At 41.1% G+C, this 16,662-nt stretch overlaps 5 protein-coding genes across 5 annotated transcripts; 3 read left to right on the forward strand and 2 right to left on the reverse strand.

Annotated features, from left to right (window-relative positions):
- Positions 1-509: 509 nt before the first annotated feature.
- Positions 510-1,082, forward strand: PCOAH_00024400 (Uncharacterized protein; the record flags this gene model as incomplete). The annotated part of the gene is made up of 1 exon (XM_020059245.1): positions 510-1,082. One exon carries the CDS (start codon positions 510-512, stop codon positions 1,080-1,082), a length of 573 nt encoding a protein of 190 aa, XP_019915089.1.
- Positions 1,083-2,416: 1,334 nt separating this feature from the next.
- Positions 2,417-3,248, forward strand: PCOAH_00024410 (Uncharacterized protein; the record flags this gene model as incomplete). Its single annotated transcript, XM_020059246.1, has 2 exons — positions 2,417-2,982; positions 3,065-3,248. 2 exons carry the CDS (start codon positions 2,417-2,419, stop codon positions 3,246-3,248), a joined length of 750 nt encoding a protein of 249 aa, XP_019914742.1.
- A 396-nt stretch (positions 3,249-3,644) lies between these two features.
- PCOAH_00024420 (Uncharacterized protein) lies at positions 3,645-5,591 on the reverse strand (the record flags this gene model as incomplete). The annotated part of the gene is made up of 1 exon (XM_020059247.1): positions 3,645-5,591. The coding sequence occupies one exon, from the start codon at positions 5,589-5,591 to the stop codon at positions 3,645-3,647; it is 1,947 nt and encodes a 648-aa protein (XP_019914913.1).
- A 1,175-nt stretch (positions 5,592-6,766) lies between these two features.
- On the forward strand, positions 6,767-10,388 carry PCOAH_00024430 (Uncharacterized protein; the record flags this gene model as incomplete). The annotated part of the gene is made up of 3 exons (XM_020059248.1): positions 6,767-7,411; positions 7,522-7,587; positions 7,752-10,388. The coding sequence occupies 3 exons, from the start codon at positions 6,767-6,769 to the stop codon at positions 10,386-10,388; spliced, it is 3,348 nt and encodes a 1,115-aa protein (XP_019914958.1).
- Positions 10,389-13,555: 3,167 nt separating this feature from the next.
- Positions 13,556-16,529, reverse strand: PCOAH_00024440 (Uncharacterized protein; the record flags this gene model as incomplete). The annotated part of the gene is made up of 10 exons (XM_020059249.1): positions 13,556-13,608; positions 13,746-13,872; positions 14,014-14,098; positions 14,242-14,462; positions 14,566-14,765; positions 14,975-15,143; positions 15,250-15,316; positions 15,503-15,585; positions 15,669-15,783; positions 15,941-16,529. The coding sequence occupies 10 exons, from the start codon at positions 15,985-15,987 to the stop codon at positions 13,556-13,558; spliced, it is 1,167 nt and encodes a 388-aa protein (XP_019915151.1).
- Between the last annotated feature and the right edge of the window lie 133 nt (positions 16,530-16,662).

Consider the following 16,662-nt stretch of genomic DNA (forward strand, 5'->3'; position numbering starts at 1 on the left):
CACTTTGACGTTCATACAAAAGCGCCTCGAAAAAATCACCGATTTTATATTTTGGTATCAACTGAAGCAGAGGCGTATTGTAAGGACAATCCCGCATTTTAGCAACGACCTAGCCCATATCGCACATTTCGAGTGATCGCGCTGGCGTCGTTTACTTGGGCATCCACATTGCAGATTCAGCAACAGTCGGAAAACTTCCCCTTTAGTTCCAACGGAACGTGTTAGGAGTCTTCCAATTGGAGACGTATCATATACATGTGCTTAGGTGAGTTCCACAATGGGAAGGAGCACCGGAAATGTTGTCCCCCACTGGCGTGTGCTCCAATGTGTACAGGTGTAAATGGCTACATGCCACTTCTCAAGGGGGCAGAGTTCACCCATAATGCCTACAAATGGGTAAGCATACAAATGTGCAAGCCTACATTCGAGTAATTTCCCCCCCTCCCGTAGGTATAAAGCATATGTACACCCACCGGTAACCACCCCACCATATAAAGCAGACTGGCCAAATGACAAACCTGAACGTCGAGAGCGGCTACTTCAATGATGAGCTGAAAGAGGAAGTCGACGAGGCGAATTTCATGTATACCAATATCAGTATGCTAATAAGAGCACACAGGAAAGACAGAAATAAACTGACCCTCCAGAATAAAAAATTAAACCTCATTAAAATAGTAGGCTTCGTATTAGCCATAGAGGAGAAAAAAGAATTCATAGTCTACACAATTGACGACACCACAGGGTATATCAAGGCAAAGTTGCTTTTAATATATTCCTACTCTGCAGGTAACGATAAAAACGAAGAAATAAAAATAGACGACATGGTACAGATTTTTGGTATCTGCAATACAGTGAGCATTAATGAAGACCTAACCATTTCCATAAGTACAATCAACAAGGTGAATTCACTCACCCATTTGTGTCACCACCACTTGTTGGTTTTTCATAACTATTTAAAATTTCTGGAGATGCAGAAAAAAAACCTCATGTTGGAAGACGAGCGGGCAAAAAACGAGGAGGAGGAAATTGCCTCCCAAGTGCCCACCAACGACAATCCGTTTTTTAACTCCTTCTTTTACTAAGTCGGTGCAGTGTAACACGCACGTTACGTTTTTACCCCTTTACTGAGCATACAACTTATGTTCCACACCTTTGTAGGGTGTTCCCTGTAGGTCTACACACGTATATACATTCCTAACCTACCACCACATCCATGCCAATACCTCGTATGCGCAAATCTTTATAATAACATTTTGGACAAACTAAGCAATCTATTATGCCACCCCCTTTTCGTGTATTTTATGCATATTTGTTCCTTTCTTTAATTTGCTCACAAACAGAAAAGTTATTGTGTCATATTAACCCATCCAGTTAGCCACATTTTTGCTAGAAGTAAAAATGGTGAAACGATTATATGTTCTCCACAAAGCGTATGCCCTGTGCGGGTGTTTTTAAATGCACCAACAGTTCTCCTCTTAAAGGGGGCAACACATATCTGGGCGCAATCCATCTCTGTATTATTTCGAAGCGTTCCAAAAACTTTTATCAGTTAACTTCTTCTTCATTTACACGCATGTGTAGGTATCCGTCCAGGGGAATAATCACCCACTTGCTGTTACCCATCTGAGTAGTACACTTACATAAACGTGAAACAACCAAAGGGGGTGTATACATTTTGTACGTGAACTGAAGAACAACTTCCGTCCGCACTTCCTTATTAGGCGAAATTGTATAGCCTATATTATCAGCCTATTTTATTCCCCCACGTGGGTAATGCCGTTATATACTTCATCTTAATGGGCCAACATATGTACGCAAATGGCACAAAACTGATACGCAAGATTGTTCCCCGAGAGGCAGAAAAACGCTTTTTCCACCTGTGTACGTTGCCGTGTTTATATTTGGACCATTTTGCCCCTCCACGGGGACACACGGCAGACCAACTCGGCAAGCCCGCATCACGGAGTATTTTCAATATAGTAAAAATTGGTGCATTTGTCGGGAAGGCGTTCTTACACCTTTCCGCCTTTTCCATACGTGCACTAAAAATGTTAAAAAAAGGCAAATAATTTTGTTGCCACTTTGGTAACAACGTTTTAGCGGTATCATACGGTCGTTCGCGCTTGTGCATATGTAGATCTGTGTGCCCCCATTTCTGCGTACATATTTTTGTGTACACAAATTTGCATACATGCAGAGCGCTGTGTGGAGGCTTCCACTGCTTCTTTTACCTCTTTGACAGGCGCAAGATTGACGCGTTTCACGCGTTTAATATGCCTCCTGCGAAGGACACCCTTTCGCAGTTTCGTCCCTACGTGGGCGATTTAGGTTAGTTCCATTGTGGAGTTAAACGCCCAGGTAACCTTTTGCCGATTAGTTTGTTTAGTTATACAGTCCAGCCGCCACTCCCCCGAAGATGAACTCCCTAGAAAGGAAGCTGAAGCTGCTCAATTACAACCCCGTGGATATAGGGAAGGACGAGTTCTACTATATGATATTAAAATTGGAAGAAGAGAAAATCCGTCTGTACAAACCAAAGGAGAGGGAAAAAATTAACTACACAAAAGAAAAGAACTACATCGAGCATATTTTGAAATACCTAAAAAAGCTGAACATCAATGTGCGTAATGTTAACAAAACGAATATACACGAAGTGGGTGTCAGGACGTACATCCTGAACAGCCTGGCCACCCTGGCTCTGATCGATGAGTATAAGGACCGGATAGGTTACGACGAGGGTTGCCAACAGCAAAGTGATGACCAAAATGATGTGCAGCACGGGGATGGCGTGAACACCCCCCTGCCGAACCAAAGCATAATCGCAAACTTCTTCGAATTGAATTATCAGAATCAGGCCGAGCTGGAAGAGCAGCAAAAACGAAGAAACAATCTGATCGTGATAAACGAACAGATTAACGAAATATTTAAAAAGTGTGACATCCCTTTACTGGTATGTAACGAGCAGGATGATGCCAAGTGGATGTACCTCATCCTATCGGCACTACAAGCAATTAAGGAGAAATTGAAAAAAAAAAAAAAAAACGAATAACCCCCATTACGAAAGCTTATTCAATTTTAACATAAAATTGACCAACACGGATTTGAAAGACTTTGCTTACATCACGAGGTATTTACTTAACAGTGTGCTGAAGGAGAGGGAGGCCCACCTGAAAGGGGTCCTAAACGACATCCAGATGTTAACGTACAACCCGGTTATAGACATACGGCAGGGGAAAGTGGGCAGGTGACGTTGCAGTGGCGCCCACAAACTCCTCACACGGCACGCTTGCGCAAGTGTGCATTTGGGCAGCGCCTATTTGTGTATACAAAGAGGTTCACGCTTGTGTTACACCCGTTTGCACGTTCTCGCTCTTTTCCAAGTCGCCTGAACGCACTGCAACTTCCCCCTTGTGATCAAACGCGAAACGCCTTTTTCGAATGCTGCGCGTAACTCCATATCACATGTCACCGCAATTTTTTCGTTCGGAAAGAAAAAAAAAGAAAAAAAAGGCTCCTCATAAGTAAATTTTTAAAAAAAGAGCAATAAATCGGCAGGAAAAATATAAAGAGCGGAAAGGATGGTGTTACATAAAAATTGTTAAAAAAGAAAGGGGTCAAATGGTGCACACGTGGGACCCCCTCGGTCATATCTTCGGCAGAAGCTCCAACTTGTCTATATAGTCGGGCAAATATTTCTGCACATCCTTGTACCTGTCCAAATGCTCCTCGAAGGTGAGAATTTCGGGCTGATTCGTGTAGACGTACCTGTTGGACGTGTTCCTCAAATGAAAGGGAACGTCAAATCTGTACTCGTTACAAATTTGCTTGGCGTTATTTTCCACAACATATATGTAGTTACTTTTGGAAGATTTGCATAAAACAATGACGGCATATATTAGCGACGTCTGGCACTCAGGCATCCCTATAGCCTTGCATGCATAATGTGTGTTGATACAAATAGACAATACGTCATGGTTCGCCAATCCGATATCCTCGGACGCTATTCGAATTAACCGTCTGCAAATGTATAAGGGATCTTCCCCGTTTTTCAAAGATTTTGTTAAGTATAAAATAGCTGCTTTGATATTTCCAGCTCTGATACTTTTGTGTAATCCGGAGATGAAGTTAAAATGGTCCAGCTTGTTATCGTTGCATGGAAAATTTTGCAAAAAATTTTTTATATTAGCTAGCTGGATAACTTTTTTTTCCGTCTTTGTGGATGATGCCCATTTGTGTATCTTGCTAAAGTCGTTCAGTTTGAACTGCTTCGTAATCATATCGCAACTTTTTTTTCCTTCCTCTGTATGTTCCATGTTTCGCTTATCCTCCTCGAAGTCATTTCGACTGTCCCCTTCCATATCGTTTTGATTTTCCCTCTCCTTCGCTCTTTCCTTCTCCTTCTGCTCCTCGCGTTCCATATTTTTAATTGTAAACTCGATCATGTTAATGGCCACGCGGGCGTCCCCACAGGAGTGGTTCATGATTATGTTCAGAGCATTGTCTTCAATGTCAATGTCCAGCTTGTCAATTATCCTTTTAATAATTAACGCCAGTTCTATTTTATCATATGCATTCAGATATAAATACAGGCACCTCGAGCTCAGGGAAGCATTTAATATATTCATGGGGTTGAAAAGACACGTGGCGAGGAGGTAGAAATAGCCTTTCTTCAAAATTAGCAATAAATTTTCTTGCTGATTTTTGTTCAGCCTATTTATATCCTTTATACACAGAATGGTTTTCTTCTTCGATAGTTTGTAGTTGATAACTGACTGGTCGTATATCTTCCTCAGTTCATTGTTTAAGTTGTTCAGGTGGAAAAGTGAGATGAACAAATTGTTCGTTTTATTTTTTATTACATTAACTAGGGAGGATTTTCCCGAACCTGGAGGTCCACATAAAATTAAATTAAAATTTAAATCTTCATCCAGTACAGTATTTAGCAGTGGACTCCTCTTACTTCGTATTTCATTTATGTAGTCTTCCTTGTAAATTGGTTGGTAGAGCTTATGCAAGGGGGTGTTGCTTTCGGCGGCTTTATCTTCTTTTTTGTTCTTCTTTTCCTTCTTGTCTTTGCTGTAGTGTATATCGGAATCATCCCCTGCGTTGTCACCACATTTGCCGTGTTTTCCACTGTCATCATTTTCGTCGTCATTGCCGTTTTCCCCCCTGCTGTCTTCCTCATCGCCTTCTCCCCCACTGCTGCGACCCCCCCTTTCGCTCCTCCTACCAGAGAACTTCCCGAAGGGGTCTTTTACGTCCCACTCTCGATTTCTAGTGGGACCCGAATGACCTTCTAACTTTACCTTAACCTTGAATGACGGGTGCCCGTCTGTACTGTGTTCACATTTTATGACATTATCATTCCTTTTTTCATTCTCTCCATAGTTAGGATGGATTTCCTTTTTCACCTGAACGGTGTTGTATTCTCCCCTTTTCCCCTCCACCCCGTCGTCGTCTGTTTCGCTTTGCCTCTGCTTCTCCGGCTCCTCCTTCTTCACCACGTTCACCTTCTTAAAAATGCCAAATTTATCCAACGTGTTCTGCGCCTTTATGACACTCTTTCTCATGAAAATCGATTTTCTCTTCATTTCTTCAGAAAGGTATTTGCAAACAAGTGGGTGCAACCAAATCCACAAGCGTCATTATTGGGCGTGTAGAAATCAGGGCACGCTTCTTGGGTCAGCTCCCCAGGGGGAAGGGGGGCACAAAAAGAAGCACATATGTACTAGCGCCCATATATATGCATGCCCCTACACATACATATAAATATGCATATATATGTAAATGTGCAGAAAAATCAACCGTGCGCGCAAAAAAAAAAAAAAAAAAAAAAAACACTCAAGGGGCGCTTCTCTTGGGATAAAGATTTACAATTTTTGCGCTGCCAATTTTTTATGTACACTTGAAGCCACGTGCAAAGTTAGTGTGGGTTCTGCTCTCCGGCACTTTTTGCATCCACATTTGGGGAGTGTGCGCGTGGAACAGCACGAGAATATGGAAAAAAAAGGAGAATACAAAGAAGCGAAAAGAGGAGGATGCAAAAAAGGGAAAATAAGAGAATGCAGGAAGGCGAAAATGCGACTGATGCATCGAAGTAGCGGCGTGCCAACTGGCAGCGCACCAATATCCTCGGCAGTACCGCAGTGCAGAGATGAAAGGCCCTCTTCGCATCGGTGCGCCAGGATGTATACAATGTTCCCCGAACGGTGTGCTCATTTTTTCCAAAAACACACGTGGAAAGGCGAAAAAAAAGAATTAAGAAAAGAATTATGATAATTCGAATTTGCATACGATGTCGCACCCAACCGGAAGGATTTTTTTTTCCTTTTTTTTTTTTTTTTTGAGAAAACTGCAAAGAGACAATGTGCGGTGTGATTCGCATCGCCACAAACGTGTAAGCACTGTGTACGTTTCCTATTTCCCTCCCCCACCCCTGCTAAGTCCATCAAAAGGAATGACAAATGGAAGGGGAACACCAAAATTAACGAAATGTTTGTAAAAAGTAGGTTAACATAATTTCCGCTAATTTGCGTACTAGGGCTGCTCCAATTTTTTTCTCCCATTTGTGACTTTGTAATGCTCCTTCATATTTTTTCTCCTGTATGTTGTTGTTTTGTGATGCCCGCTTCAGTAAATATTAGTACATATTCTGATACTGGGGTTTGTCCCTACTGCCATAGTAGAGGCTTCCATAGGTGCATCCAAGTTCTTACTCACTTGACCCAATCTTAATATTTTATGCCCCACACACACCGCACAATCGATGAGCAATATGTTGCACGAAGAAAAAAGCCAACACGCGCTGCACAAACATGTCGAACAACCCATACACATTTTAAACAGCACAGAAATATCAGACAAAGACAAAAAATTAAACGCCTTAAGAATAATATATGAAAAGCTGTCAGAATTTTTTACCATTTGCAAGGAAGAAGAAAAGGAAAATTTTTGTCTCTTTTTTCGCAACTATCTGCTGTGCGAGCTGCACAAATGGATTAACGAAGAATTCGATGAGTGCAGGAATTTTACGCTTGACATTTACTTTCTTATTGAAAAAAATCTCGACGATACTTTGCTAGACGGCGTGCTATTTAAAAATGTCAGCAGGGATGATAATTTTCTTTATATCTGTACGAACAGATTGAAGGAAGATAAAAATAAAAAAATTATAGAAGATAAAGAAGAAGTCAGATTAAAAATTGTGCAATTTATTAGCATTATTGTCCACAGATTTAGGAACAAATGCGCGGACTCTGCTCCACATGTGCTGGACATTAACCCCTATCTTGAAGATATTTTAACGGCATTATCAGTTTTAATTAAAGACCCCTTTCCCCTCATAAAAAAAATCAGCTGCCAGTTGTTATGTGAACTATCGTTTGAAAACAAGCCAAAGGAGTTTAATCACGTAATTACAAATTTTTATTTCGCTATAGTCAAGTTATTTTTATATGTATACCATGTGATGTATGTATTATATATTCGAAGGAGTATGTTCTGTGCCCTCCCCCTTCGCAGCTGTACAGGAGCCTGTTGAAAGGTTTGTTGACCGCCTTAGCCGTAAGACAGAATGACATTCGCGAGGTAATGAGAGATGACATTCGGTTGGACTTTATGTGCGATTGGAAGGAGGGGAACTTCCCTGTCCTACTGTTGCAACCATTTTCCATTTGGCTAGCTGACCGTACCAACCATACCCATTTGTGTGCAATAAATTTTTTTTTTTTTTTTTTTTTTTTCCATTTTAGCTAGCTCTGAGATGCCTGAAAAAGCTGCTATGCCTTGGGAGCAACAGAGATTTCCTTGATGACCTCGCAGAATGTTTAAAAAACTTGTGCAGGAAAAAATCGAGCACCGTTCTGCTCCAAGTGGTGGATTGCATTGAAGTCTGGAATTTACAGATTAACGATTTAAGCAAATGCGAAAGGGCTAAACTAGTGTTTATTGTCCTTTTGTGCGCAAATACAAATATATCGCCCTCCTTCAACGAGAGATGTTACGCTGCCCTGAAAAGGATAGCCTCTTCGTTAAAGGGAATAGCGAATGGGCCAAGTGAGAAGCATGTAGGCAAGGAGGAACTTCTCAAAAATGACACACATTCTGAAACTGAAAAAACGAATGTGCTTCGAAATGAGGAAAATGTTTATGAGGGAAGAACCATTTGGCAGAAGGAACACTACTATGTACATTCGGGGGAAGCACCAGGTGCATATTTTTTCTCCAGGATGAACAACCTTTTTTACACACCCTCCCCGTTTAACGTTGTGTGCAGTGATATTCCTGTCCTCTTTGGGGAAATAAAAAAGGAACTATTCTACGAGATTATGAATAATGAACGAAATTCGTGGAGCGAAGGGAAGGATGATTTCGCCAGCATTCTAACCGCGTTTCTGTTGTGCACCTACTGCGACACAGTTCATTTTGTTAGACCCATCTTGTCCTTTGTGTACAGATCGCTGGTCTTGTTTAAGTACATCGACTGCCCGACAACGCCCTTGTTGGTGTGTGGTATATCTGCGGAGGAAGTCTCACCGAAGGACGGCACGCTGAAGAACGCCGCTTCGCAGTACGGCTACGAATACGACTCCTTTTTGTACCTCACCAAATTTGTCTGCCTAATTATCACGTGTGGGTATTTAATGCCCCTGAATGTGACGCTCCCCGAAGTGGCCCAACTGCTGCTAGGCGACTGCAACGTTCGCAAAGTTGCGGAGAGTTTTTACAAAATTAGCGACGTATCCTCAAGTGGCGTGCATGATGGAGATGGAAGTGGCAGAAACAATTTCACCTCCTGCTTAACCAACACAAGTGGTGGAGGTTACACAGAATATATTTTTTCAAACACTAATTATCACAAGTACCAACGGAAGGCGTACGAAAGGTGGAGTGCGCACAGGAAGAACGACATTCTTTTGGAGGAGCATTCTGGTGGGGGTGATCAGCTAGACCAGCACTTGGAAAAGAGAGCCACGGATGATGACAGGGGGGAAGAACCCAATAAAAGGGAACCGCAAGATGTGGTGAAGGGAGACGCGGTGCACGAATCGGCCAACGATTCGATAGACGAATCGGTGCACTACCCCGTGGACAGCGCCCCCATAATATGTGACAACAAAAAAATCGTGCTCATGATGCTGTCCCAGTTGCTAGCCGGCTACTACCTTCAGAACGAACCAACAGAAAGCAAACTGGACGAAGAACAAATAAATTTCATTTTATTTCTAATAAGCGAGTATGCGAAATACGAGCACGTAGATGCGTTTCCCTACATGTTGATGACCCTAAAATATTTGCTAAGCATTATCAGGGAGGACTGCAAAAAGTACAGCAAAATTTTTTTCCACTTTTTGGTCGTTCTACTGTCGGATACTCAGTTTTGCCCACAATCAGAAGTGCGAAAATTAATTGAAAAAATTGAGCATTATCACCATGGGGATAAAACAAAAAGTGATTTTTACAACGAGGAGTATGTCCACTTTGTACAGAACGTTCCCACGATGATAAATATAAACGACCTTAACAATTTCAAATGTAACATTGAATTTTTAAATGTACTTTTGTGTAACATAAGTGAAGAAGTCATGATGGAACAGTCGAACCATTTGATGGATTTCTTACTCATAATTATGAATCAAGAATTAAGGCCATTAATAAAATCAGAATTTTTATTGTTCTTAAATTTGTTTTGTTCGAAGAATATTTTCCCCAATTTTTTACAAAAAAATTCGCAACAAATATTGAAAAATATTTTGTTACCCTTATGCACATGGAAGAGTGGTCTAAACGAGGCGCAGACACGAAAAGGAGCTCTACATTGTATAAGAACATTATTCGTAAAAAAGGACCTCCATAAATATGTAATTGAAAATAATGCCCTGATTGAAAATTTGGTATGTGTCCTCAAATCTTCGACTGATGATACGTGGAATGCTGAAAATAGAGAAATAGCCATCGCCATATATGCACAAATTGCAAGGCGCGTAAGCAATAATAATATTTTATTGGACCTGTTAAATATTTTGCTAAAGCTAATGGAAGACTCCAGTAACACAATTCGTAAATTGTCCGCAAATGGATTGTATTCACTTTTTCTGAATGAGTCTTTAATTCTATCTGATGAAGTTTGTGAAGAGGTTTTCCCCACCTTGTTGCTCCACATGGATGACGACTCTCCAGACGTCAGCGAAATGGTTTACCGTACCTTATTACTTGCCAAAAAGTTTAACCAGACGATTTTCCTTAAGGTACTCCTGGCATATATGCATACAGAGTTCGCACCTACTGAGGCGCGCCCCTATTTTTGCATCATAAATAATATTTGTTTGCTCCCTGAATTGGAAGGGTTTCTAAACATAGCGGGGACGAATAAAATGACAACACTCTGACCAAAGTGTTTTGTCTAAGCAGTTTCGCCTGTGTAGGGGGGGGGGAAAAAACGCCCATTTGGGAAGTCTCATTTTGGCAATTCGCCACTTAGGAGGGATTTTTTCTCCTCCCCTCCGCAATTAGTTATCTCATTTGTATTCACTTCGCACCCGCCTTGAATGCTTCACCTTTTAAGCAGTCCCCAATTTTTGAAATTTTCCCCTCCTTAGAGAAAAACATTTTCCCCGCTGTTGAAATTTCTGTGCATCCATATTCATCATTATGTGTGCATTTTTCACTGTTTTTTTTTAGCACGCGAAAAATTCCTGCGAGTATACCACACATGCGAAATTGTACAAGGAAGAACTGCTGAAATGAAGCGCCTTTTTGTGGAGGCCGACGGGAAATTAAGAAAGTACGCGCGCTCTCTGTAGAACCCGCGTAGGAGAAACTGTCAAGGAACAAACCGGTTTGGGCATATGTATATGTGTGACCAGGTTAATGGTATCCACATACATATTTGATCACCCTTATCCCCACAAGACTGAATTCCCCCTTTTGCATGCAAAAAATGGATAAAGAGGGAGGTTTCACGTGATACCCTCCCCTCAGGTTAACTCATTATGTGCCATGGAGATAAGCGTTTCCTATGTGGATCGCTTTGTTGTTTATATTTACTTTTTGCATTTCGATCGCCGTTCACCTTTTTTTTTCGATTTTATTCGCCGTCACGTTGTATGACGTCGGTGCGTTGTATAAGGTCGTTCCGTTGTTCCATCTCGCGTTGCAGATCTCCCTGCATGCGCACCTCAATTGAATTTTTCTTTTCCCCGATCATCTACGCGCCCTTTATTGCAGATTGTTTAACGAGTATGAAAAATTGTAGTCACTTCCAATGGCGCATGCATAAATGGGATTCACTTTTGGCATCCCGGTGCACACCTTTTCGTCCAACGGGACTTCGTTTTGTTTACTCCATTCCTGCGCGCCCAAGGGCACAGACCGCCTGAGGAACTGCCTCACGGTAAATAAAAAATATTGTGCCATTCGAAAAATTATTGATGTATGTATAAGTTGTAAAATTGTAAAGCACTTCACCCTCGTTAAGTGGAAATCCCCCCGCGGTGACGAGATAGCAGTTTTGGGGGCAAAACGGGACACGTCCTTTGCCTTACCCGGATAAAGCGCTTAACAAACCTGGGAATCATGTGTAATGCCATGCCTGTACAAGTTCCGCGTAGGGATGCGCAAATTATACCGTCTTGAAGTTCCTCTCCCTGCATCCGCTATTTTTCTTTTTACCAAAAAAAATTGCTCGGGGAAAAAGGTCTCACTTGGTGACTGTGCCCAAACGAGGACAGGTAAATAAAAAAAGTAACCAATGCCGACTCGTGGAGGGGGAGAAAAATGCGTCGAACTAGAGGGGCGAACTAATTGACCAAATGAGTTATGTTCACCACAAAATGGACGCGGCTAAAAGGAAGATGCAAGACAGGGAGGACAGAAAAATCCTCGCAAGGTTTCCCCACCCCAGTTACGTAAAACTACTATTTATCCCCGATGAAGAGTTGCTAAATTTCGTAGAAAATTTTATTGAAGCCATTTTTAACGAAGCCACGTACACAAAAACGGTCCAAAAAATGAATATAAAAAAAAAATGCATAATTACAAACTTACTGGAAGCGCAACAGAAATTTTACAAATCCAATATGAAAGAAAACCCAACGTTTCTTTACAACATTTCTGACGAAGAAGTGAAAAACATTTTTAACAAAACGAATGGGGAAAAAATTGATTTTCATTTATTTCACGAAGCAAGACGAATAATACAAATGGTGATGGACAATTTTCAGACGTATGAAAATTACGAGAGGGGCCTTTTCCATGAAAACAAAAAAGTGGTGAAAAAAAACGAATTGGAAAAATACATCAATAAATACTTAACACAGAATGGAATAAAGAATAAAATAAAAATCGAATTTAAGGAGGACTTAATATCTGCAGTGAGAATTTTCAAAAAAAAAAAACAATATTTTTTACATTTACAAAGCCGTAAAGGTTTTAACGAAAAAATGATGCTTTCCTTGTGCAATCATGAAATAGGGACACACTTATTACGCATGATAAATCACGATAGGAACAATTTAGACATGTATAATTTTCCTTCCTGTTGTACCACTGAAGAAGGATTAGCTGTGATTAATTCAATGTATCCCTTCGGAAGAAATTACCTCTTCCTTGTTTTTCCAGCCATAAAATATTTAACCGTTTGTTTGGGCAATTTTTACACCTTTTCAAAGCTGTTTTTCTTTTTAAACACTTTTGTAAAGGATGCCGATACATGTTTTAAGATGTGCGCGCGGGTTAAACGAGGACTAAAGGATACTGCCACCCCTGGCAGTGTCTACCACGATCAGCTATACTTCATCGGTTCGTATAGCATCTTAAAGTGGCACAAAAGTATCAACTTTCAGTTGCTATATTCGGGCAACATCGGGTTAAGGTGCCTAAATAGCGTTTCCAATTATGTGGACGTAAAGGATAATATGCTCCCGTTTTTTTTATCTGACGAGGAAAAGGTCACTACCTATTTGGAGTTCCTGAGCGAAGTGTCCTACATGAATGGGATTACTCCCACTAGTTGCAGCTTCATCGATAATGGGTAATACATGGGCAAAGTGGCACACTATTTTGCCTTTTTTTTTTTTTTTTTTTTTTGTAAATTGAGGGGCAAATCCTCTTGGTAGGGACCCAACGGGGTGATCAAAAATATACGCACGCCCCAAACGGACAACCCACCAGAATGTTACCATATGGTTGCGCTTAGTGCTGCGTGTTTGTTGTATATTTGCACAACTGCGGAGTTTTTAAAGGGCGCAAAATTGTACAATAAAGAGTTAAAAAAAAAGAAAAAAATTTTCAACTTTTTGTAATCTTTCCCATGATCTGTCCTTTGAGGACATACCTTTCTGTGCACTTCTTTGTTCCCCCTTTTGAGCTCGTACTCGGAATTTATAAGCGCGCGTTAATCGCGAAGCTATAAAAAGGGGCAGCCCATTTTCATGCGTCTTCGTCTGTTTACACACAATGAAAAGGGTACACGCAGGTCCATGCCTCAGGGAAGTACACAAATCGACGCTTCTTCCTCGTTTTCATTCCCTCGGAAAATATGTCTCCACCCAGGGGATTAGTTATTCTTCCCTTTGATGTTATTATATGTGAGGAACTCAATATTGTCATCTGAAAAATGGGGGAAATTTTTCCAGTTGGAGGAAATGTGCAAACGGACGGAGATATATGTACAAAATGTGCGGCCCCGTATTCACGCAGGCGCGCCACTCCCTCCATGGCGGTCGCTTTTTCTTTTCCCCATTTACCGAAATTGTTCTTCATGGACTCCATATAATTATCATCCTTGAGCGAAATTTCCTTCTTGGCTTTGTTGATTATGTAGATCGTGTCCTTAATGTACTTGTAGATGACGTCCAGTTTTCTGAGAATATCCTGCCATTGGTGGGGTGCCAGAAGAGGTGCGTGAAATGATACGATCAGGAATTTGCTCTCCTTACCATACGGTGAAGGACACTAAGGTGACCTTGTCCCACACGTAGTACTCTGACAAGGAAAAAAGCCTTCCATTGTTACCTCCTCCAAATTGTTAAAATCGGCTGTATCTATGAACTGCGTGTCTTCCATTATATCCTGTGGTTTGTTCTTCTTTTCTAGTTTGCTTTGATGGGAAGAGGGGGGAAACAAATCATGGACGTGAATTGCCAAGCAGCGAAATGATGATCAGTGTAGGTAGTATGTAGAGTGTTGTCCTGTATGCTCCCCTATGGGGGCAACTTCTAATAGGCGCTTCCTCTTCAGTACTTTTTTTCCTCGTCCTTTTTAACGTTGTAATGACGCAGCTCCGGTAGGAATGAAGAAAAGCGACTTAAAAAATTATCGACACATGATATTATCTTATACAGAAGCAGTGCATTTTTATTGTGTTCATTTATTTTTTCCTTGAGCTGTTCCGCTATCTCCTTTTCTTTTTTTAAGACGCCTTCTGAGGTCTCAACGAGATTTTTGTATTCCTTTTCTTTGTCCTGCATGGGCGTAATGAGAGCATATAAAAACGTGCCAACCAACGGGGATGGGGGAAAAAAAAAAATAAAAAAATACACAACGAAGAGAAGAACGATTCCTTACCATTAAGGCTATGTTATATTTTTCCTCCGTGTCCTTTATCTTAGCCTTTATAATATTTATCTTTGCTTTAAGACTTTCCTTTTTCTTTTTTATAAATTCGCGCGAGCTGAATATCGTTTCTAGCCTGTCGAAGATGTCCAACTGGACAAACTCAGCTGAATTCTCCTTCAGTTTGCTCAGAAAGCTGAGGCATTTTTCCCCTGAACGGTTGTCACATGTGTGTAAAGTGCGTGTATATTGTAGGGTGTCACTCATTTGTTGTGCGAGCTGGGGCTAACTCCTCATCGGGGCACCGGACGGAGTACGCGTCAGGGGGGAGGTGAGGGATTCTTGCATGCCGTTTAGTTCCATTTCGTTGATGTTTGGCTTTCTATCCCTTTCGTGCCTTTTACGTTTCCCTTCGCCAAACGCGGCAGCCTCTTCTTACTCTCCACCATGTCGCAGTCTGCCTTCTTTATCCTCTCGTGCATGTCCGCAATGGCCACCTTAAACTTGTTAATCTCCAAATCGTACATTTTTATTTTTTTCTCCTTGTTTTTTATTTTCTCCTCCAGAATTACTTGTCTGTCGTAGTTGTCCTGCGGGGCATATATATGTGGGGGGACAGTTCCTGTGCACCTTTTTTTGTCCATACGAATTAGGTCCATTTGCACCCATTCGTGCGTATGTCCTTTTTTTTCCAACCTTCGTAGCCATTTGGTATTCCTTTATCAATTTTTCGCGGCTTTCATTGTGCACCTTTTCCTTAAAGCTGTTTAGGGTGATTTGCAAATCGAAGGAAGCGACGTTGGGCAATTATGCCTCGTGGGTATTTCCAGTTGTTACATGTTCAGCAGGGGCGAATGTGTGCCTAAGATGACCCTGTGCGTGCATACAAATGGGCAGGCAGATAAAAAGGAACATACATACAGACATACACAGGTCTGCCGAATCGAACCTGAAGTAACTCTCCTTCTCTTGGAGAACCTTCTTAATATCCGCATGCTTCACGCTCAGGTCTTTATTTTTGCGCCTTAAATCCTACAAAGAGGGGCACGCATACTCACGCAGTTACTGCTGGAAATGCCGGTTTCCCGTGGGACCCATTTTTCCACTGAATTTACCCTCAAATGTAATTTCTTTTTTATCAATAAAGGGATGTCCAGGTTTTTATTGATAGTCGCGGAGATGTCTATGTCCTCCTCATTTTCATCCTTAGCGTTTTCCATTTTGCCAGCCCTTTTTTATTTTCAGAAAGGATTAAAGTGTTAGGACATGGTTAGTTAAAAACGAATTGGGTGAAAAATGGGCCGTAGAATGGGCCATAAAAATGGCGTACAGTTGACAATAACATTGGCAGTGAAGTGGAAAGTAAAGGGAACGTCTACGAACATACACGCGCGCATATTTCACGCCGAAGTGTATGTTCCACTGCGTCAACATCGCCTCGTACAATATCCCTTCGCGCAAAGTTCCCCTGAACTTATATTATTTTTTTTTTTTTTTTTTGCGCAAAATTAATCCAAATTTTTTGCAAAATTGTTCACCTTAAAAGTTTTCTACTTGCCGTTAATCAGAAAGGACGTTTGCGTCTTATGTGTATAATGGCGCCAACTGCGGTGACGTCTACCATGCTAAGCTGAAATGGAGAAATTTGCTCTCTTAGGGTTTCATTCTCCGGCCTCAATAACCTTTTCCCCTTATGTTTACACCTTTTACAAGATGAGGCATAACAAAATGGCTTTACCTGCAAGTGCAGTGTAAAATTTTCCTTTTTTAACGTCCATTTGTTCAATCATGTTTGGAATGAGACCATGTGGAGATAAATCCACTATGCCGGAGGCAGATATAGACATTCGCAAAAAAAAAAAAGACGCAAAGAACAAGTGACACATTTGCCAAGGAAACAATCAGAAAAATAACGAATTCGATGATCATAAAAATATTGTACCGAATTTTTTTTTTTTTTTTATCTGTAAAAATGTGGATGAAAAAACGTCTTATTCTTTCTCAATGCATGGGAGTGCATAAATATAATTTCTAACCATAGACAAAATAGACTACCGTACATGCGCAGAATTAATTACGAACGTTGGCCAGTCGACTGTTACACTCAAC

The sequence above is a fragment of the Plasmodium coatneyi genome, chromosome 9 (genome assembly GCF_001680005.1).
Source record: "Plasmodium coatneyi strain Hackeri chromosome 9, complete sequence".
Taxonomy (NCBI): domain Eukaryota; phylum Apicomplexa; class Aconoidasida; order Haemosporida; family Plasmodiidae; genus Plasmodium; species Plasmodium coatneyi.